At 30.6% G+C, this 24,862-nt stretch overlaps 1 protein-coding gene across 1 annotated transcript in view; it reads left to right on the top strand.

The window, feature by feature from the left end:
• LOC118190330 (KICSTOR complex protein SZT2-like) overlaps positions 1-24,862 on the top strand; it is a 279,720-nt gene that overhangs the window by 150,644 nt on the left and 104,214 nt on the right. Inside the window, exons 44-47 of the mRNA XM_085818640.1 lie at positions 5,575-5,742; positions 10,122-10,322; positions 11,846-12,009; positions 23,892-24,057. Coding sequence (XP_085674766.1) covers positions 5,575-5,742; positions 10,122-10,322; positions 11,846-12,009; positions 23,892-24,057 — 699 coding nt within the window. The remainder of the gene's footprint in view (positions 1-5,574; positions 5,743-10,121; positions 10,323-11,845; positions 12,010-23,891; positions 24,058-24,862) is intronic.

Raw genomic sequence — 24,862 nt, 5'->3', positions numbered from 1 at the left:
TCTAAATAAATGTCTTGTTTGAACATAGCATTAATTATTGGCACCAAATTTCCAACCAAAGGAAAATACCTTACTAGGGAGGATATTTAAACAAACATTTTTATTAGAATAAATATTTTCGTTATTTTAATATTACTAATAATATACAAACAGTAATTTAAATTCACTATAGTTGAGTGAATAAGATTGCTGGATGTTGGTAGTTTGTTGTTGGCAACCGAACAGTTTAGGTGCTTGGTGTCTTTATGATTTTTCCCATGTGTAACATGAATTCAAGCCAATTTATTTAGAAAATTACCCACGAAGGTGTTCTCTTAAAACAGATAACCCGTGACTTCTTAAAAACTGTAAAATATAATCTGTGCATATTTTCCGTTATACGATAACACGAATAAAATTATTTCCTATACAAAAACTAATGATCAGTGCTGTTATTGGCCACCGTTTAATTAAATGCATCCATCTTATTCCTTACAATTAATTTTCCTTCTTCAAAGAAAGTTTTTTTTTTCAGTAAAATGTACTATTTACAATATGCCATTTTATTTTGCTCGTTTTTTATGCAAATATCCAAATTCAGATAGATATTGTGTAAGTTCAGAAAGCCAACTAGTCTCCAAGCGGTAAGATAGCTGAGCACCGGTAAATTTTCCTTTTCCTTAGACAAATAGGTCGTGTGTGCTTTATCATAATCCAAAACGTTAAGCGTAGAAACCTTTTATCATAGCTGATGATGACAATACTATATTTTCTATCAGATGTGTTAAGTTAGCATAATTGTATATTTCTAACGAAAACTGTTTGGCTCATGTTACCCTATAATGAAAAAAAGAATCAAATTGGTTTTTAGCTTAAACAGTATTTTCATTATTAATTATATCACGAATTTTATCAACAGTATTCTTAGTATTAATTGCAGGCATGTATTCTTAAATATAATAGACACAAAGCTGTGTCTAATGTTAAGGCTAATTTTTATATAAAATTTAATAGCATAAAAATTTAGGTTCATAGGTCAGCTATATTTGAAAAAGTGCTTGTGTATTATAAGAAAAGAGAGAGAGAGGAATTTAAGAATAAAAAAATTTACCACGAAGTATATAAAAATGTAATACAACACAAAAGAGTACAGTACTGTTTCAAGTTGTTTTGTGAATATACGGAAGACAGAAACATGTTTTCAGATGTATTCGTTCATCAGAGAAAAGCTTTTCATATGAAGCTAATTTTTTCAAATCTTTCACTATACTAGTAATACAAAAGCAGTATAAGAATTTCTTTTCTTAATATCCAACCGAAGAGCTGAGGGAACGTACAATGATTAACATACAATGGGTGCCTAGAATTATTTTGCTTTACATGCAGTTTCCTTATATATGTAAAACAAAATAAACTTTCACCCATTCCAGGATTTCAAGAACACACACAGAGAGAGAGAGAGAGATCTATAACAAATTTTATTGCTGTCTGACTGATTACTTCGGGAACAATAAGTCTTCCAACTCAAGTTTATAGCTATTCAAATACGAATGGTTCTCAGAAGCCATATGGACCGCATCTGCTTTGTTAATGTAAACTTTTGGGGGGTGAAATCATCCACTTCATTGGGTTTTTCAAACAAAGCATTCAGTGGTCCTGTTACCTGCTGACCTAGAGAAATTTCCCAGAAACTTTTGTTCGAAAAAAACAAGTTTTATATTTTTAAGAATTTCCAATCTGACAGCAAGATTTTGGTATTTTTCATATGTAGATGAAAAAGAAACTAATTTGATTTTAATAAAGAAGAAAAAATTAATAAGCTTATTTAAATTGTTTTACACAGCACTGAGTAAGGAGATGAAATTTAATTTTCTTTATAAATATTTTTCTCAGACAATACTTTACGTGTAGTGTTTTTCAAGTTACGAGAATAGCGCGTTAGTGCATGCATTTGGAAATCAGATTTATTTAATTAATATATATGGATATGCTGAACAAGCACACTTTCGCACATATAAACTGTATGTTATAAGGTATTTCTCCCACTTCGCTAGCGTGCCTTCGTGGTGTAACAGTAGCACTCTGGGCCGGTATTCCAGAGGTCTGTGGTTCGATTCCCGGCGAAGGTGGTTACATATTTTTCATCTTTTCTGCTTCCAATTAACCTAATGACTCTACATTGTTAGTACATACATAAAAATGAAATAAAATTTGAAAAACAAAGCAATTTAAAAACTACTGTATTCAAAAATGATTAAAAATTTGTTTTTAACTCATTTTTTTTTCGTTATATACATTTACTTCAGTTTTATTATATGCATTTACTTAATTTTATTTTGTTATATGCATCTGTTAGTCTTTTTGAAACATTTTTAGATTATTTGAGTATGGCATAGGAAATGAGATTTATCAGCTGAAAGGAAATGGATGTCTCCATGGACGACTTTCTTAAGTAAAACGTACTCATGTTCATGTTATACATAGGGGTTATCGCAAAATCCAACCATGCAACCAGTTCATTTGTTTGGGTTCGAATATGAATCGAACTAGTGGTAATCAGAAATCTTAGCCAGGAGGCCATTGATTGGGTTTGACAGATTTGAAAATCTAATAAATAGTATTTAATAAATATATTATTATTAAACGAATCGGATTTATATAAACAAAAGAAAATCCTTATATCGAACACAACTAAATCTCGATATAACCTACACTGATAAACTGATGTGTAATAACACTGATAAATTCAAATACTAAACGGAATATGCATTAATTCTATATAGATAATTTTTTTAAATTTATTTCGCTGGGAATGTCTGGCCGCAAAATCCTCATTATATGTACCCTTTTATTTTAGGGTTATCACATATCTGATGGTTTGGCTTCATTATCTGATGGACCTCAAAACACAAAGAATCCACAAACTTCAATAAAATTAATAACATTATTTCCCTGTTGAAAATTCTCTGGATCTTTTCAATTATAAAAGCACACGCATGAAGCAGTTTTCTTTAAATAAATATATGCAGCAACGAGAAGATGCGCTTTTGACAGCAACTCGTTTTGACAATTGAAAATTTTTCTAAACATAAGAAATTTGTCACTTAAATTAATTTTTCATTAAACAAAAAACAAAATAGAATTGCATATTACTAAAAATATTTTATTGATAATTCAGATTCTGAAAGCAAGAACATTGTTATAAAAAACAAAGAAAAAAATAAACAACATATTTCGTTCACGGGGACCAACTTTGACGCATGCACTTTTCAACAGAAAAATATTTGAAGCATGTTATGGATAATGGTTTATTTGATTATGGCAAGGTACTTAAGGGTTATTTACCTAAGGTGAAGGATGCCTTCGTTGGAGGACTGCCTAACGGAAATTGGTTTGAATACATGTTACACGTATGGAAAACTAAGAAAACATCCTCACAGCCAGCCTGTTTGCCGGGACTCGAACCCCGGACAGAACCACCAGTTATTCCATTAGACTCCTCTCAGCCGCCGGTGGGCTGTACGATAAAGGAAAAGCTCAAAATTTCATATTAGAGGGAAAATGGTAGCATAGTATAATATGAAGTTATTGCCATTTCAGTAATGTGAAGCGATTTCAAGAATGTTTAATTATTTTATTTAGCTTATGGCAAACTATACGAGGGCTATCTCTTAACATACTGGTAGTTTGACCTGCATTCAAACCCCCATGAACAGGCTGATTGCATGGGCGTTTTTATGGTTTTAACTCTATGTAGTATGAGATTGTTTCCTTTAAAAAACTTGTCACCGAAAGCATACCTCCCCTTAGGCAGATCGCCTTCGCGTGTTTAATAATCTAATAAGCCAAACCAAACACAACCCGAGCGAGGACTCGTAGTCAAGGCACGTTATCATGAAAAGCTAACTGAAATTGGCTCATATTCACATTAAACATGGGCAGCAAAAATTCGGGAAAACTGGTATGCAGGCAATCCATGCCAGGATTTGAACACGCTTCAAACTTTTAGTATTCAGCGATATTACTGCTATGTCGTTGGTGGCCTTTTGTAGTATCTATATGAAAAATAATCGCAAAGACACAATCATTGCGTACTGATGGATGAATTAAGTTCGGAACTTACAGAATAACTTTCATTCATTCTATTGCTGTTAGCATTGACATTTGGAAAGATGTTAATTTATTTTAAATTTTTTAATGTAATTAATTTAATTCTTTAGGTAATTGCTCTTCTGACTGTATTTTTTTGTGCGGTTTAAACACCTGTTTTTACTTAATTTACACTCCATTAATTTTAAGCGATTTTATACCGATAGATTTCTTTCCAAAAAAGTTTCAAGGAATACCTATTTTTTTCCTTGGATTCTAAAACATTGTGGATTTAAAATCTTAATATTAAAATTTTTAAAACAAATATTTCTAAAAATTCCTTCGGCATATTGATTTATTCCATTTAATTGAAGTTTTCGAGTAGAATATCTTCCTTTCAACATTCATAAAATTTTTATATGTCAGTTCGCCATTTCTACGGAACACAGAGCCACACATATGAGTACAAAATTCAGGCATGCTGAAAGCTCGGTTTTAACATTTCAGAATGTAAAAAGAAGAATATACCATTATAGTAACGCACATTTGAAATACGAATGCAAACAAGAAAGCTGGTTGCTACATTTTATATTTTTTCCTGACGAATCAGAAATTGTAATCAACTTTTAATACAAAAATAAAATATTTGATTGTATAACATATGATTTATTAAAAAGGGCGCCTTCCATTACAATTCTTATTTTTTCCTGTTTCTGCTAAAATTCGGCAATGTACTATAACAACGTCTGATTCTGTTTGACTTTCATTTGTATAAAGTACTACAAGGCAAACAGTTGTAAAACGATTTATCTTCATTCGCAAACTTTTAGTCGCTACACAGATAATACATACCTGCTGTGTGACAATGATGCTTCACTCTCAGGAATCTTTCGTAAAGTGCTCTTTTCAAAGAGACTTCACACCCCATTAAGCACTTTGTGTCAACTGACAACCACTTGCAGAAAGGTAGGTAAAGAACACCAGAGCGCATTGTCTAAACATGTCTTAAGCAATTTTGGCAAAATTTGGGCTTCGTGTATACACATCTTAAACATTTTTCGAGCGATTTTAAATTCATGTAAAGACGTCTAAAGCATTTTTAAAGGAATTTCTGAAAACGTTTAAACACGTCTTAAGCAGTTAAAGGGTTAAAGCTATTCTCTTTTATGTTGTTTATGTTTTTTAGTTTGCTGAAAACTTAGTTACCAACAAGTTTGCTACTTTCCAGTGAGGGTGCAGATAATCAGAAGGTATTGAAATTTTTAATTGTGAAAAAATTATCTTAAACTTCTAGGAATAAAGTCCTTATAGACATCTTACAAATATATCATTTGTAAAATTTTTGTAAGCAAGAATCTATGTGTTTTAAACAATATTTAATTTGTTAAACTTTTAACTTGTATTAGTGCTATAATAAACATGAATACAAATATTTTGTATCTCAAAAATGCAAGATTCATTTTGTATTTTAGTTAACATGTTTTTAACTATTATTTATTTTAATAGGGATATCCTGTATAGTTCTCTCACTAGTTACTGGTTCAGGGACTCCATTTCAAAACCTCAATAATTTGTCCCCGAATCCATCTGCATATCAAGATGGTTTATCAGAAAATGAATTTAAAGACTTGACATCTACTTCGATGTATACTGTCAAAAAAGACAAGTCCCCAGGTGAGGTTCTTCTTTCTTCCTTATGTGAGTTATGTAATGCAAAATGTTAAATAGTTGCTTGCATTGTTCTCCTTATAAAATTATTTAAAACTCTAATCTTTTTTTTTTTTTTGCATGAAACATGTATACCTATAAAAATAACTTTTTTGTGAAGGCAACCTCTTTGATGGAAATATAAACAATAGTAAAATTATTTCAATCAATTAATAATTTGTTTTCACCCACCATTATTCCAAGATGTTTTAAGATTATTTCAGCAAAGATTAGAGATAATTTTTAAAAAAGACTATGTTCTTTTTAGCTTGTTTTTAAATACTGATTTTGATTTCTCTTTCTGTATGTCTACAGATCTTTCTGTATGTTTACCGATATTCAAAATAATGATATATTTGTTTATTATAGCTTGTAAAATAAAATAAACATTTTCTAGTGGGGGAAAAGTGCATTTATATCTCCCCCATTAAGGCAAAAATGCATTTATGGAATTTTATCTTTCATATTATAAAACTGCTTTGCTGACTAGTATAACAAAATGAATTGTATCTGTACTTCTTGATGGGTTTCTGAAATACAGATAATTTAGTCTAAAAAGCATTTTTATTCATATTGCTTAATAGTATTTTGCAGCAAATGTTATTTTATGTCATTAGTATAATAAATAAAATATATCTCTAACACTATAGATGTCAATTCCAATATTTATAGGTCTGATTATTTTATATGTTGTTAAGTTTATCAAAAACAAAATCTGACTGTAACAGAATTTTGTAGCAACATATAAACTCCATTAGTATTTTGATATTTACCTACTTGTACTTTACATTAAAAAAAGAAATGCAGGAATATATGCTAGAACTTTCAAAACTGAAACTGAGTTGCTTTGTGAGTTTTAATTTTATTTAGCCCCCTCTTCTTCTTCAACAGCGTACCTGTAAAGTAGAATTCTTGAGATTAAGGTTTGCGCTAGCTGCGTATAACAAAATTGCGCCCCCCCCACCAAGATAACTGAAGTTAACAAGTCCTTTACCATCAAAAAATTGGTAAAGAATTTTGTTCTGTATTTGAACGTGCAGCCCTACTTTTCCATGCAGACACATTGCTTCCTTTGGGCGGCAGTTACCTTTTGTCCCATTGTCTACAGACAAAAATGTTTTTTAAAAATTTCCTGCGAAAGGAAGCTGCAGTGGGTCCTGTATCAAGAAGGGTGGTAGTAGGAACATCATTCAGTAAAATATTATCTCTGGCAAAACAAAGTTTTGTACAACTACCGTATAAACTACCATTTTGTCAACTTGATTTCCGAGAGACTTTTCTTCTCACATGGTGATCAGGCACTCTCTTCAGCCACCATGTTCAGTTTAACTTGTTCTTTTCCGACCCTTGGTTCTGCTGCTTTTTATTTTTGAATGCCTTAGACTGACTAGTCTTTCTGTTATCTGATTTTTCATTTTTCCTCGTTTGCCGATATGAACTCTGTTGACCTTGATGATTCTTCTGCAGGTACAACCTTGAATACTGGCGAAAGTTGCTTGTATGCGCATTTTCCGCAGTTCACCTGCTTTGAAATTACAGTACAAAGTCCGTAATCCGGACTCCTCGGGACTTCGGCGATTCCATATTAGGGGTTTTTCCAGATTATGGATCATCAATTTAAATCTGGTCAGATGGCATGCAGAAATTACACAATTAAAAATATAAAACCTTAATTTATGAAATAAAGAGCAATGATCTAAAGGGTATCAAAATTTACAAAAAAAAAGCTTAATATTTATTTGTTTACTTTATTAAACATTTCTCTCAATGTAAGTTGTTTAAATTGCTTTGTTTTATGTGCTAATACTTTTTCTTTAACTCTATAAACAGACATAATTTCTTGTTCAGTTACAAAGTTCCACTGTTCAAGTCCTGTAATTGCTGTGTCGAGAATACCGTCTTAACTTGTCAATCGATATTTTTTCATTTTCAATAACCTCTCTGTCACGTTCTTAACTATCGGAAGTGTTATTTTCTGGATCTACAACCATACTACAGATTTCACCATCCATTAATTGATTGATATTTTGGGCATTATCGTCGCAATGAAAAACTTCTGTCAGATCATCTTCATTTATTACCGCTTCTCCACATTTCTTTACAAAATCCAATAACTAGAAAATTTCACCTTTAATTTGCGAGTTTCGAAAACCTTCATATTCGCGGCTATCATCTTCATCGTCCTCACCATGAAATATGGTAGCTGGCCACAAATTATGCTAAGCATGTTTTAACGTATCTGGAAATACACCCTCTTAACGCGCATGCGTAAAGCATACAAAAAAAAAAAAAAAAAAAAAGTTGTGGATTTGAGGTCTGGATTATAGATCATTCCAGATAATGGATATCTGGATTATGGACTTTGTACTGTATACCGCTAATTGGAATAGATTTTCTAACGTTTGCAGGTTTCTGATTTCAAGAAAGTCCTGGATTGACGGGAGTAGGCGTGGCAATATTACTTTAATAAGTTCATTATTGGGCCTTTTTCCATATCTTCTCCTTCTTCATAAGCTCCACAGCCGGTTAACGGCCAAGGCTGTCTCTCCAAGTTTCCTCCACCTGACCCTATTTGGCACAATAACCTTCCATTGATTAACTCCAATTAACATTAAATCTTGCTCGACGTCATCTATCCATTTAGTGGGTAGTCTTCCTTTTCGTCTCACTCCCTCAATTCTAAAAAAAGGTTATCTTTTTGGTTGGAACTGCATCATCATATCTAAACACATGGCCTAGCCATCTGATATGAGATGCCTTTATGATTCTGACACTATCAGTTTAAACATATTTGCAATATTTTCCATATAGTTCATGATTATAGAGAATCCTCCACTACCCATTTTGTTCATTTTGTTGTACCTGTCCAAAGATCTTCCTTAGGATTTTTCTTTCAAAAGTTGTTATTAGGTCTTTCTCTTCTCTGTTAAGTATCCAACATTCACTTCCTTAACTGGCAACAGGCCTTAGTAAAGTTTTATATAAATTTAATTTAGCTTGTACGTTAATTAGTTTGGATTTAAGTTGTTTTTTAAGGTCTTAATAACATCTTTTAGCCACAAATATTCTACTCTTTATTTCAATTTTTATACATTTGCAGCTTATGATCAATGTGCCCAGATATTTAAATTGTTTTACGGTTTCAAAGGTATAACTGTTTATCTTCAAGGGGGATAAATCAACAGTTTTATTAGGCAATCATAAATTTTGTTTTGTCTTCATTAATGATTAGGCCCATCTTTCTTGCTGCATTCTTTTTCCATAAAGGAAATTAAAAATTTAGATCTTCCTTAAGATAAAGTCCATTAAATCCTCGAAATTCATTTGATACTTGCTAAAAAATTCTGCCTCAAGCTTCACACAGTCTTTAACAACTGGGAAGGCTTTCACTAGCGCTCTTTTAAGATTTTCCTAAATAATTTTCCTAATATAATTTTTTGAACCTGGATCCCCCAACAAAAACTTGCCAATTCCTTTATAACAACTGAAAGCATGGCCCTTTAGGTTCGTAGTTAGTGATGGTAATTGTCTGCAGCTGGTTCAGTGGATATGACATGAAATGTAATTCCAGCTGCTCGAGCCTTTGCCGTTGAATGTTGAGGTTGGCTTCATGCCTGCTTGCATTGTTTCCATGATGAATCTGAATCCCTCCATCGGATTTGCTGAAGGTTGAGGGACTTGAAAGATCAGAGGGATCAAAAAAACTTTTCGTTCTCTAATGGTATAGTTTGTAAAAATGCTTCGGGCCCCAAATGTGGAGTTCCAACCTTTTATCTAACAGCTAAGTGTGTAGGAACCTCGTGAACACTTAAGTGAATAATCGCTTTAGTTCAGAAACAGATATGTCAAACTCAAGAAGGGTTAATTACCCTTTATTTCTCAAAATAGGAAATTAACAGATGACTCCTTCAGAGCGTACAGCGAAGGCTTCACTTACGCTTGAACTTAAAGTAATAAGAAGTAAAAGTTAACTAGGGCTTAACTAAAAAGTATAGTCGAAGCTATCAATATTTCTAAGTAGTTGGCCCCTAAAATATCAACTAAGCTGGTGAAGCTATCAAGGGACTGAAATATGGCCAAGCATAGTAATAGCTTAGAGTGTACCCAAAAGGCGAATGCGTGCTAGTCAGAATCTCTGGCTCTCTCTAACAAAGTCAGTGGAACTTCGACTTAAATACTGTGCTTACTCGTTTGCATTAACCGTCATTCTAAAAATACATTCTGATAGGAAATTGTAAGCTGAAATTAGAAGGGACAGGAAAGTAGCTTTAACTAAAGATAACTGTTAAAAACTTAGGATAAACCTTACAATATATATATATATATAATTGCATATTTGCTTTCAGGTCCTGTGGCTCTAATTAGGTTTCAGATATGGAGTGTTGGGAAAGATGTCAAAGAGCAGATTGAACTGAAACTTGAAAATGCTGTTCGACATGCATTATGGGATCTTCTAATGGAATATTGTGCTTTGACTTCTCCAATTTCAGATTCTGCTTATTTAGATGATTCTTCTTGCTATAGTGAACCGACAACACCCATAAGAAGTTTGTATTAATATGTTATATGATTTTTTTAAATTTTAACTTTGTTTTTTATATCTTAGAAAAGAACTGACCAAAAGTGTGCCAATCTAAAACTCACTAATGCCTGATCCATGCAGCTACTTAGGTGTCAACAGTGGAATCCAAGATTGATAAGAATCCAAAACAACATAAATTATTTTGGAAATATTTTATGCAACTTATTAGTGAAGTGAACTGGACAAGCTGAGTTAAAACAATGACATTGCATGATTCTATGTTAAAACTCAACTCTATTTGTAAGAATCCAAAAAAACATGAATTATTTTGGAAATATTTTATGCAACTTATTGGTTAAGTGAACTGGAGAAGCTGAGTTAAAACAATGACATTGCATTTTTCTATGTTAAAACTCAACTCCATTTGTGAATGTGAAGATAGCTTTGGTGAAAAATTTTCTCATTCTGTGTTGAATTAAACTACTATGTTTCATGTATTATCACTCTTATAGCTGTCATAAAGTAAATATTTTTCAAAATTTCATGCGTTTATCACTAAAAAGAAGATTAAATCTTTTGTGTTATAATCCAGCAAGACTGGAATAGTTAGAATTTTAAACTTTTATTGGGACCAGAACTAAAACAATCCCTCCCCCCTCATATCAGAATGGTGAGTTCTAAATAAGTTCATGATTTTCTTATGATAATACGGGGGGGGGGGGTAAAGCGAATTTAGAAAAACAAAACTGTTAGTTAATATGGAATTATAATGACTGTATGATTATTAAGAGAAAAGGAAAACATTGTAAAGTTTTAGAACAAATTATTGTAAAGCTTTTTAAATGTTTCTTATATAAATTTTATAATATATTTAATATATAATAATCATCTAAAAATATTAATATATATATTAAATATATTATGTAAAATTATAATACATTTAATATATAATATGTTTAATATTTTTAGATGTTTCTTATATGAAATTATAATATATTTAATATATATTTCTTTATAATAATAATAATTCAAATCAATGTTTTCACTGTATATTTAATGTATATTTTTCTATAAAATTGTAAAAAAGAAATTAATTGCTTATGTGCTTTCCAGATTTTGTGTTTATTTATTCTGCAATTATAATGATTTTTGTGTAAGATCTGAAAACAAAATGCAAAACTCTCAGATCCCAGTGAATGCAAGTTTCTGGTCTCTTATTGTATTTAATAGTATTATTTTAAGCTATCTTTGACATACAGTATGTTTTCTAATTTAATAATCTTTGTAAGCTTCTTTTAATAATAATGCATCTGTGTACTGAAGTAGTTTTAAGTATCTAATATTATTTTATTCATTCCTGACTTAATATGCTTTCAAATGCAAATGAAGATAATCTTTGGAAGCATATCAATAGTTAAATAAAAAAAATAAAAAAACTTGTGTTTTATATTATGTAAATCAGTAATAGTTTAAGTAGTTATGTGCAGACCACATAGTTTATTTTGAACTTAGTTTTACTTATTTACTTTGCTATGTTCTTTCTCATAGCTCGGAGAACAGGGCTTTCTACTGTTGATCCTAATCTCCAGTTGAAGGATTTTCATTCATCTGTAGGACTTCAAATTTCCAAAGAGATGTCATCATCTGTTCCAGATATTACTGTGAAAGCACATTCACCACCATCTTTGTTGAAGGAAATTCCAGCATTTAAAGTAAGTTCTTGTTGTGCTGTTCACGATGTATATATTATTGAAGTTTTAACAAGTGCATTTTGTGTCTGTACAGTTTATGTCTTATTTTGTATCAATATTTTGATCTGCTTTTTGAGTAATCGCAGTGTATTCTATAATTTATTATATTCTACACATTAATTATGTAAAAATTACAAAATTTAAATTGGAATGCTTCACATGTTATGAAAACTTCAATTTAAAATCTGGTAATAATATGTGATGGTAAATTACAGCCATCTGTTATATTGTGAAAGTACATTTTGAATTGTAGTTTTTCATGACATTTGGAGCACATCTAGACTATTCTGTTCTGTAATTTATACATGGTTGCTGTAAACAGTATTAATTTATATCATGTCACTCCTCCTCGCAAATACAAATTTTATGTAAGGTTTTTAAGTAATATAGAAGAAAGGGGAAAAAAAGAAACTTTCATCTGCTATATTAATCAGCTTTCATTTAAATTTTTGTTTACTATTGTTATTTACAATCCATTATTATGTAATTTTTAGTTGAAAATTTTAACTGCATGGCAATAGATGTCCGTACGTTTTAATTTATAGAAGAAATTGAGTTATTATGGGAAAGCATAATCAAAATTCAAAACTTTTGCATTAATGTGTTTCTTAAGATTTCAGGAAAGCTAGTAATTTGCGTGTGATGGAGCAGGAGAATAGGTAGGCTGAGTCCAGATTTTCAATTCAGAATAATTTAATTTTTGCATTTCTGATATCATGAGTGTTTATGTGTTGACTTCATGGAAAAAATTTCATTTTTTTTTTAAAGCTGGTCCAGGTATTTTTTCATTAATAGCTTACTTTAACCATTTTTCTCAATACAGTTTCTCAGTGATTGTTGTTTTTATATCATATTTATAAAGCTACTCATAATACAGTGAAATCTCAATCTATCTTTTTTCAACAGAATGTTGAAAACATATGATGCATGTGGGAAGAGGATAATGGGAAACTTTTACTTATTCTAAATAAGTAACATTCAATACTCTCAGCATAAATACAATACATTATTAAACTCTTTTAAGCAAAATTTATTCATTAGCCTTTGTTCTTCAACAGAATTTTGCTTCATTTAAAAATATGACTGTCTGAGACTTAAAATGTTTTGGTTATTAATGATGTACTTTGAATATAGAAAAACATATTTAATTTCTTGTCCAGCTCAGAAATGCAGAGTGATACTCTGCATCTTCAATCTTCATTCATTTTTATCTTCTTCATCTTTGCTCTTTTCTGACCCAAACTGACTGCTAACTCATGGAGATCAACAGCAATAAACCAAATGGGTGGTAAACAGAAATAAACTTATTACAACTTGTTGTGAAATGATATTTGGGAAATGTTCTAAATAGGGTAGATAATGAGTTGAGGATGTGTAACTATGTTGCTCTACAAAGTGTTATTATATTGCTGTAATTACAGACCAGACCAATTATTAACACAAATAATAACAATTAATTTCAGATATTTTTTTTGAATGAGTTATGTAAGAAATATTGTAATTAAGTATAATTTATATATATTGTAAAGTAACATATGCTGTTATGGAAAATAAAAGCTGTAACACAGTATTTTAAGGAACAGTGATTGAAGGAATAAGTAACATTATTTAAATAGAACTTCATGGAAGACCAAAAATAACGTATGATATATGCAGCAAACCAGTCATTGTGGGAATGAAGCTTTATTATAACGAATAAACCTTATTCTTTCAAAATGACCGAATATTATCCTTATCATATTCAATATTTCATTATTAAATTAAATGTGCTTCAAATTTTATATTCTTTATTTGTATATAATGTTAGATATGACAGTATAAACTTTCATAATTATATCATTTGTTTGATTTCATCTTTCTATATACTGTATGTGAGATAAAAATCAATGTATGTGAGATCAAGGGTGCTGTTACTGGTTTTATTAGGAAGAAAATTGATAACTATTTACTGAACATGTAATATCAATTTATAGCATAACATATCATTCAGATATAAATTTGATATATTACTAGAAAGTGTGATATTATTGGCATGCTTAAAGTGTGAAGTATTTATTATGCTTTCTGCTCTCAAATATATGGTAATATAAGTAAGGGTTTAAAAAAATCATTTGCTTAAATATATATAGTAATTTTTGGGCTTGAAGCATGAGCTAAAAAAAATTATACGTAGAATTTATAAATAAAAATTTATTATATTATTCTTTTTCTGATTCTGATGGGTGTATTCTTTTTAATGGCTCATTTTTTGGAGGGAGGAAGCTTTTATGTGAAAATGTATGTCAAAAAGAACTTTGAAATTAGCTTTTGAAATATATGCTGTACTCTTGATAAATTACCATTGAAGAAAATTCTTTTGTATTTTAAGTGATTCTTAATAAATTAATTTTAAACTCTTAAACAAAATACTTGCTGATTTTAATTATTGATAATATTCCAGGTGTGAGGTCAGATTTTTACCTTTCAATTAATAATTCCACTCCCACACATATTTTATTTTAACTCTAGTCCATTATTATTATATCTTTTGATGTTATTCATTATTCTACTTATTATTTAATACAAATTAGTGTTATTTTATTAAATCTGTCCCTAAATTTATTTTTCAACTGAGAGAAGGTAGTCAATATTGGTAGAAAATGTATCTGTGTAACATATATAATTAAATGGATTTCATTGTTGACAAAATTAACTTGTAAAAAATAGGAATAACTAAGTAATATAAAATTGAAGTCAAAATTTAAATTATTGTTACTGATCGTTGAAATCTGGATTGAAACTGAAATTGATATAACCTATAAATGCTATCAAATATGGTGCTATCAAATGTGCCCAGTTGTAATGAATGGTGATTGGAATGTTATGAAATAAAATCAAATTATCTGTACTCTTTTTCTTTTTTTTTTTCGGGGGGGGGGTGATTCCAGGTGTGTTACAATCTGGACAGAGCAAAACACACACAATAAACCTGAAAACATTTGTGAAAGTTATCAGTGCAAAGTTAGTGGCATCGTGGTGTGGGTAGGCATTATTTTGAATGGCTGCACTGGTTTAGACATTTCAAGCAATGCAGCTAGGAATGATGAAATGTACAGAGATGAAGTTCTTGTTTTTTATATCTGGTTGTGTAGGGGTGCAATCCACAATAACATCCTCCTTATGGACAATAATGCTTATTTATGTCCCATAGTGCTGAATGACTGACTGATTATGTTAAAGGTGAAAGAATCTATTGGATGGAGTAGCCTTTATGTTTTCCAGATTTAAGTGTGATTAAACATGAGTGGGACATACCAAAACCTCGAATTATTGCAGTCCCACTTTAGCACCCTCCAATATCTTCATTGTGAATATGTGTTATTACCACAAGAGCTCCTGAACAATTTAATACTAAGCATGGAGAATTGCTGTAAATCGTGCATATTGGTGAGAGATGACTATACACCTTATTACACTGCTGGCCACTGTAAATGCAACACTCTGAAGGAAGCATGCAAATAACATGAAATTTACAAAATGCATTAGCAGAGGTGAGATATGCAAATGATTAGAATTTCAGTGCAGACACACATCACAAGCGCCTGTGGCACCACTTCAAAGCGCTATTTAAGGCTTGGAGTTTTCGACGATTTCAATTTCGGCAATTGTGTTTTTCTTGTATTTTTTTCAAAAAAAAAAAACGATCAATTATGCCTCAAAGTAAACAGCAATCATCGTTTGATCAAGTATCCGAGTTCACCAGAGGAAGGATAGTAGCCTACCAAGAGTGTGGATTATTTTTCAAGGAAATTGGTAGTCGTGTTGGATGAAACCAAACAACTGTAGTGCGGATATGTGACCATTGGATGCAGGAGGGTACGACGGGCAGATGTGTTCGATCGCATCCACCTCAGTACACCACTTCATGTGATGACAGGAATATTGTGTGCATGGCAGTGACAGATCGCTTAGTCACATCACGAACCATAGTACAGCACATTCAGTCTGTAACGCATCATCCAGTGTCTGCGCGTACCATTCAATGCCGTTTACAGCAGAGTAGTCTGTCCGCAAGATGTCCATTGCTTCGTCTACCCTTGACGCAGAACCACAGACATCTCCGCCGCCAATGGTGCAATGAAAGAAGGATGTGGACGGCAGAATGGAATGAAATTGTCTTTACTGACGAGTCACACTTCTGTCTGCAAAACCATGATGGTCGGATTCGAGTCTGGAGACACCGTGGAGAGAGGATGCTGAACAGCTGCATTATCAGGGTTCGTGCAGTCCTTAAAGACCCGTTCACATGCAACGCTCTTTTGCACAGCCACTGTTTGTATTAGGGAGAAACAGGAATATGAAGCAGTTTTGCCTTCAGGACCGGTTCAGATGCACATTGTCTTTAGTCCCTTAACCCATAAGCCACTGCGAGCAATGAATGATGTCACAAACGCGAATCAGATTTGGCGGATTTCTAACATTTACTTTCATCTTTTTTGACATTGTTTACTATTGCTATAGAATGCCATCAGAGTTTAACTCTTTATTTAATTAAAATACACCTAAATTAATTTAAATTGCAATTTATATATGAGACCAAATGATTAAAAGAAGTAAAGAAACCACATATGCTGCTGAGCAGTTTTAAATAAAATGTTTTGTGGCTGCTAAAATTACAAACTTTGCTTTTTGAAAACAGGACTAAAACGACAAATTAATAATATAAGTATTAATAATTAATGTTTTAATATTGATTATAAACATATTAGAAAATATATTATAATTAATTCATCTGTTAAAATTATTTTGAACGTGTTTTATAAAGATTTTAAATAAAAGCTTGTAATTTACGTTTAGATTAATTAATGGAATAGCACTGGCTTTTATTTTATATCTATGTAATGGAATTCAGCAATAAAATTTTTAAGCAATTTGAAATGATTTAATGACCATATAGACAACTTATTCTTTAAAATGCTTTTCTCAGTTAAAATTTTTTCAATAAATTCCTTTATTTTAATTTATTAAGTCGTAAAACTTATATAGATATTATATAGACCTAAATTATTTAATATTTTTACCGCTTAATTAAAATTATATACTTTATAGAAATAAGAATGGGTTTTGCAAAATACTGAAAAGAAAAATTATTTGAAGTGGAAATGTAATTAAGATAATACTTGTTTCAAAGTTTTTGCATAAAAATGTGCTTTTATTTTTTCTCAGAAACTAATTCATTAATTTCAAAATCTAAAGTTAATAAAAACTTTCTAATAAATAGAATAAGGAAATTGGAGGAAAATCATTGAAAATTGTGAGAGAAGAATGACACTTTAACTGTTAAACTTTTCTTCCAAAAATTTAAATTAAAAAAAAAAAAGATACAGTCAAAAGTCGTTAATTCGGATACCCATAATCCGAAATGATCTATAATCCGGACCTCAAAGCTTCAAACTTTCTGCGCATGCATCGCGTTGTAAGGCTTTTACGGCTGAGAATATGCTTGTGCACGTGCGCAAAATATGTTTACGAGTGTGCGTTTAATGTATAACGAACGGTATAAGCTAAGCCAAAGTTATTTAATTATCTATTTCAGTTAATGTTGCAGATTGCTTTGTACCTTAATCTTCGAATTGGATCCGGCTTATTATTTTTTGCAGACTGTTAGAGCAATTTTATAAAAGTAAGCTTGAACTTTCAATTATGTCAAATAGAATTTCTGATATATATTTATTAATATGTAAAGGATCTACAAAGCAAAAGTATGTTTCAAAGTTCATTAAACAAAAAGTGGAATTGCTACAAAAAATGGATAAAGGCATATCCTTTGTTTATCTAAGCTTTAACGTTTGTTTATCTAAACTTTGTTTATGTTTAACGCGACGGCGCCGCGCAATGAATTGGAAGTTGATCTGTCAGCACGATCCTTATCTTCAGGGCAGATGTTTTTATTTTATTTGGCTTATAATTCCTTATTAAATGTAGTATTTCATCTCGATGTACTCCATCTTTGATATGATTTAAATCAAATTCCTCGTCATTATAATTCGCTTCCGATAGCGAAGAAAGTAACAGAGGTTATTGAAAACGAAAAAATTTCGATTGACAAATTAGTCGGTATTCTCGACACAGCAATTATAGGTCTTGAACAGCGGAACTTTGTAACTGAACAAGAAATTATGTCTGTTTAAAGAATTAAAGAATCACATAAAAAACGAAGCAACTTAAACAACTTACATTGAAAGAAATGTTTAATAAAGTAAACAAATAAATATTAAGCTTTTTTTTTTTTTGTAAATTTTGATACCCTTTAGATCATAATTGTTCTTTATTTCATAAATTAGGGTTTCATATTTTTAATTTTATAATTTCTGCATGCCATTTTACCGGATTTAAACTGATGATCTATAAACCGTAAAAATCGATAATCCGGAATTGCCGAAGTCCCGACAAGTCCGGATTAACGACTTTTGACTGCACTAGCAAAAATTGTTTTCTCCACTTAAAATTATTTTGTCTTACAAAACCATTTAATAACATTCATAAAACTAGATGAAAGTTCTTAAACAAAAAAAATCATTCAAACAGTATCAAGTCCTCTAATCAAGTTGAAGCCGATATGCTCGTCTTTAATTTTATTTGAACGGTATTTCTGGAATACCCAGCATCAGATAGCATTGTTCATACTTGTTTACAAATTTCCGTATTTCATAATTTTTTTTGGATGATATCGCTTCCTCAGATATCTACCAACGTGATTGTTTTGCTGACAGTCCAGCAAGCAGTCAGTAAGTGAACCGCACAATCACGCAGTGCAGTATGGGAAATCTCCCCATTTGCCCTGCTGCCGAGAGGTAGAAATGCCTTACCTCCAATTCGGAGAAGCATTTAATGCTTGTCGCCATGTGAACTGGACACGTTGGAAAAACAAGTTTTCGCTACCGGTTGAATTTGCTCTTGTAAACAAGGTTTAAGAGTCCTTAAAAGTCCTTAAGTTTTTTGGAATCGATTTTTGGTCCTTAAAAGTCCTTAATTTCGGCCAAAATCGTCAGAAGGTCCTTAATTTTAATCATCAGAAATTTCTGTCTGTTTTTACGACTGTCATTTTGAGTGTGAATTAACATTTTAGAGTAATATTTTTGGCGATTTGCTGACAAATATGGTTATCTTTTAAATGGGTTCATGGATTATAATTTGTTCCTATTTCTAATATTAAATGGTGGGATACTCGAGCTTCTGAGCAGAAAGTGAAACATGAGCATTTCAAAATTGTTTCATTTTTTCTAATGAAGAGCTCTTGAACAACTTTTGGCTTTTTGTGATGTGAATTCTTTTATTAAACCCTTCTAAATTTGCTGACTTATCATAATTTTGGCAATTTTAAGATCTGTTTCTATAGAACATTTTTAATTCCGAGATCTAGAATATTTTCGACAGTTTTATTTAGAACATTGTAACATTGATAAATTTCATTTAAATAATGGTAGTATTTTTTATTTATATTCATGAGATAAGATTAAAATTAAGCATTTTTATTTTTTGCTGTGATATTATAAAGTTCCATTTCAGCCATTTATTATATGTGGAAAATGAGCAAGGTATAATGCTATAAAGCACCATTTATGAAACAGTTCTTAGCAAAAGCAAACTAGCTATGTAATTAATTAAAAATGTATTTTTAATATTTTCATGTTAAGGGTTTTCCTCATGTAATTCGGGCACAATTTAAGCTCTGGAAGAACAATGAAAACAATATAGTTGAATATTTTACTTCTGATACTAGAATCTTTTTCTTAAAATTTTAATCTTCCCTTTATTTTCTCTACTTTTCGCTAGACACAAACATAGAAAATATCAAAAATGCTTCTAATCTTAGTATATGGACAGGCATCATAGAAAGGAATTTTTTTTAATAAAGATATAGAGAACTGCAAATTTAAAAGATTCATCTAATATGTCTTAATGCATCACACACAGGGCTGGCACTAGGCATTTTCCCATCTGATGCAGTCTCTGTGGATCGTAAATTCTGCTGCCTGGTGCCTTTCTAAAACATTTTGCCATTTCTAGACTTTATTGCTCAGTGTGTCACTAAATTCTAAATATTATGCCACATCAGCTCTCTAACCGGAGCTTACCGTATATATATCATATTTCTTCTGAATGTTCATATTACTAAAGAAATAAAATTAGCAGCTTTTTCTATACATTCTAAATGCATTTAGCTTATTTAGAATATCAGAAATCTTTAATTAAATCCAAAAGTTCTAAAATGAAGAGGAAACGTGGAAGAAAGAAACTGAATACATAAAGAAAAAAACAAATTTATTCTTCAAAGATATGTACAGTTATTATTACGTAAATTGTTTACAATTTCAGTTCTTACTATAATTTTCCTTTTCTATTTTCTCACCAAAATGCATATCACTTAGACAGTTTTTAAACTGAGATTTTTGGAGTGTAAGACAAGAGTGCGTTTCTGACCTCCTAGAAAGTATAGAAATCTAGAAATGGCTCACTACATTAGTTCCTGCACTCTCTGAGAATTTGTAATTATTCATCTTGGATTACCATTGGCGACATTTGAGTTTGTTATGATGATAGAGTTATTGAACCAGCCTAAAATGAAATTAAATTGTATAGTCTTTGAGCACTAATCCATATTTTTAGTTTGAATTTGATTCTTCTTGTTTCATTACGTCACTATGAGCTGTAATTGATTTTGTTAGCATAAGAACATGCCTTTATTTGTTAAGTTCTTTTTAAATAAGAATCTTATTTAAACCTTTGTTGGACATTGTAGTCACTTTCAGACATAGCGATACTTTGCTTCATATCTGTTGATGTGTTTTGGACTATTACCAGATCAAATAAACCTTTATAGGTACATTGTGGACAGGTTGACAGGTTAGGAGATAAAACACACAGAAATTAGTGAGAACATTCTTTTGTGTATTGAGACAAATTCCTAATTCTTAAAAAAGGTCCTTAAAGAGAAGTCAAAATGTCTAGAAAGGCTTCAAATTAAAAAGATGCATAAATATTTTGTTGAGTAATTTTACTACAAAACATAAATGTTTTATCTGAATATCGTTTAAGAATCAATGTCATAAATTACATGTATTTTAAACTGTGAAATTTTATTAAATTGGGATTTTAATAGGGCTAAAAATAAATAAAATTTAATAGTAACCATGTAAATCCATAATGACTAAGGTTATCTTATACCTAATTTAATTACTTATAACTGCTTACTGCTTGCCCTTAAAAATTATCTCTGCATATTAAAGCGAGTTATTGCCTTTCATTAACCCTTACTGTAGTCACGATAAAACACAAAAATGTAAAAATTCATGTAAAACTTATTCTTTGCATCTAGCGAGATTTAAAATAATGCAAAACAACTTATCACCTCTGGTGCTTTAGTGGCTTATTAGAACCTTAAAATATATTAACTGATTCACAACCCCTGCAGGTAAGCAGCAGCAGTGACAACAGCCAGTCTTTTTTTGCTCATCATGATTTTACTTCTCATTTTAATCTATGCCGCTTGACATAAAATCTGCTTACTATTTACTATTAATAAAATGTTTTTTGTATAGTCACCCGCCTTTTCTTTATAGCCCATCGGAGGTTAAAAAAAAAAATAGCCCTCATATATATATATATATACATATACCTTTATCCACAGTTGCAATTTAGAACATTATTATGGAATTGCCTAGTTTTTATTCCAATTTAATTTCAATTTTGGATGCTTTATGTTTAAGTTACATTAATCTTGCAGCTATAGCACAGGACAGGTTTAATTTTTGTTTTTGGAATATTACTTTGTTTTTCTTTTATAATCTAAAATGGAAACAAATCAAATCTAACAGCACATCAGTTTCTATTAAAGAATCAAAAAGCAAATTAATTTGATTTATAGTATAATTTGCAATGCTCATCATATTTTAAGATACGTTTTCTACATTTAGCACTAATTAACATTCTTAAATAACAGAAAATTAATAAATAAAATTGAGCAACACAATAAATCTGAGCTCTCATTTTAGGAGTTTCAGGCACATTCTTTTTCAATTTGATAACTTAATTTACAGTTTCATTTTCTTGATTCAATACTGTAAAAAAAGTTAAAGCTTTTGCTTATTTATAAATACATATTACATCAATAACAAAAATGAAAATATATAGCAAACAGGATTTCAAAACCAGAAGGTGGAGTATGAATAAGAATAACTGAAAATTTCACAATTTAAGCAAAAATGCCAGAATACTTTTTCATGAACATTATTTTATTATAAAAATAAAAACACAACAAGATTTTGTTATAAAGCTCTAGACTGAGCAGGTATGTCACAAAATGAGGTATAAAATAAAATCAACATAAAACTAACTGTTAGTAAAATGTAAATAAAATGTCACTTATCTCTTTTCAAATATGTTCAGTTCTTATAAGTGTAAAATATATAATGCTCCTTAATAAATTTCATATATTTTATTCTCAGACTTGATAATAATTACGTTAATTAAGTCATGTTTAATAATAATGCATCCTACTTACGGATCTATTTTATTTTTAGAATGGTATCACAAAAGTGAAGTTCAGGCATAGATAATATTTTTAATTGAATTTATTCATTTCCCATTCGCTCGTAGGTCCTGATTTTTTTTTCATTAATGTTCCTTAAAAGAACTTTATTTCCACGCGCAGAAATGTGTATGAAACCTGGTAATGCACCGCCACACTGGTTCTGCACCGGGTATTATGGTATGGGGCAGTATTGGATATCACTCTCACACTCCTCTAATACACATTGCCGGTACTTTAAACAGCCAGTGCTTCATCTCTGAGTTGTTGGAGCCAGTTGTCCTTTCTTACCTTCAGGGCTTGCCCATAGCCGTATTTCAACAGGATAATGCATGACCACACGTGACACACAATGTCCAAGGGTTCTTCGTCAATCGCCAGATTGAATTGCTTCCCTGGCCAGCTCACTCTCCGGATCTTTCGCTGATAGAAAACGTGGTCCATGATTGCTGAACAATACATCCCAAGCTGCCACACCAGATCAACTTTGGCAGCGTGTGGAACCTGCTTGGTCTGCTGTACCCCAAGAACACATTCAAAGTCTCTTCGAATCAATGCCAAGGTGTGTGGCAGCGGTGTACTCTGGCTACTGATTCTGGAAGGAACCACACTTCGCAGAAGTTTATAAATTTAATCATTTGATACTTGGTCAACATGTTATCTACTAAATAAATTTTGTTGTGATATCTCTTGTATTTGTTGGTGTTGCAGTTTGGGTGGCCAGCAGTGTATTTTTTTTCTGTTTGCCTCTAAAAGGTTGTAACAGTTGGTAGTTTCTCCCTACCCCATTTTTAATGACATCAGTTTTTGCAGAACTAGTCAGTTCTGTATTTTAAAGATATGTCAAGCATCATAAAATAAAGATCTTGCCTAAGTTCCACGTTCTTAGCTGCATAATCATTCAAGTTACATGAGTGTTATGTACTTTTTTTTTTGTTTGTTTTTTAATTTATCCCATCAATGTAATTATTTAAATTTGTTGACTGAGTACTCAAACCACAACCATTCAAATAATCTCTCATAAAACTGTACACATTCCATTTGGATTGTAAATAATAACTTCTTAAATTTCCATTCATTTTCTAAGGCAGAGGGAAGGGGGAGAAAAAACTTTAAGATAAGCATTTTAGCATAAAATAGAATTTCAGATTTGTTCATGTAGAAGACTGAATAAATTAAAAAAGTTTTTTTTTTTTTTTTTTTTTTGTTTTCTCAATCTGATTGTGTATTTTCATCAATTAAATTTACCGTATTTGCTCTTTTCCATTTTTAGTTTGGTAATGGACCACAGTCTGCTAAACCTGAATTTCATACTGAAGGATCTAATCAAGCTAAGCAAATTACACCATCTTCTAGCAGCACAAAGTGTGATAAGAAAAATTTAAATTATATGTTTCATACTCTTCTTGGACCTTTCTTACAGTATGGAGATATGTTAGGTTTGTATTATGTTTGTTGTCTTGTGATTATTATTATTATTGGTACTATGTCTTAACTCGATTTTTTTTTCATAAAATTGAAGTAAATGTATTGCTTTTGTTGTAGTTTTTACATACTTCTGTGTAACAAATATTTAATCTGTAAATAAGATAGACTTTTGCATAATAAATGTAAAATCTATCTTTTGTATAAAAAATATTTTGTTTAAACTAAAATTTTTGTCCAATTTATTGTAGATCACACAGTTTTATCTTATTATTATCCATATTAATTAATATTCAGTAATATGGAATTCTTTATATTTCTGAACAACTTAAAATTGTTGTGATTTATTGGAATTATCTTGTTGTGTTTTTATTTTTATAATAAAATAATGTTCATGAAAAAGTATTCTGGCATTTTTGCTTAAATTGTGAAATTTTCAGTTATTCTTATTCATACTCCACCTTCTGGTTTTGAAATCCTGTTTGCTATATATTTTCATTTTTGTTATTGATGTAATATGTATTTATAAATAAGCAAAAGCTTTAACTTTTTTTACAGTATTGAATCAAGAAAATGAAACTGTAAATTAAGTTATCAAATTGAAAAAGAATATGCCTGAAACTCCTAAAATGAGAGCTCAGATTTATTGTGTTGCTCAAATTTATTTATTAATTTTCTGTTATTTAAGAATGTTAATTAGTGCTAAATGTAGAAAACATATCTTAAAATATGATGAGCATTGCAAATTATACTATAAATCAAATTAATTTGCTTTTTGATTCTTTAATAGAAACTGATGTGCTGTTAGATTTGATTTGT

Source organism: Stegodyphus dumicola, chromosome 6 (genome assembly GCF_044657685.1).
Source record: "Stegodyphus dumicola isolate Sdum_Otavi_A_Nest chromosome 6, ASM4465768v1".
Lineage (NCBI taxonomy): Eukaryota > Metazoa > Arthropoda > Arachnida > Araneae > Eresidae > Stegodyphus > Stegodyphus dumicola.
The sequence above is the reverse complement of the archived record's forward strand: the minus strand, read 5'-3'. Positions and strand labels throughout refer to the sequence as shown.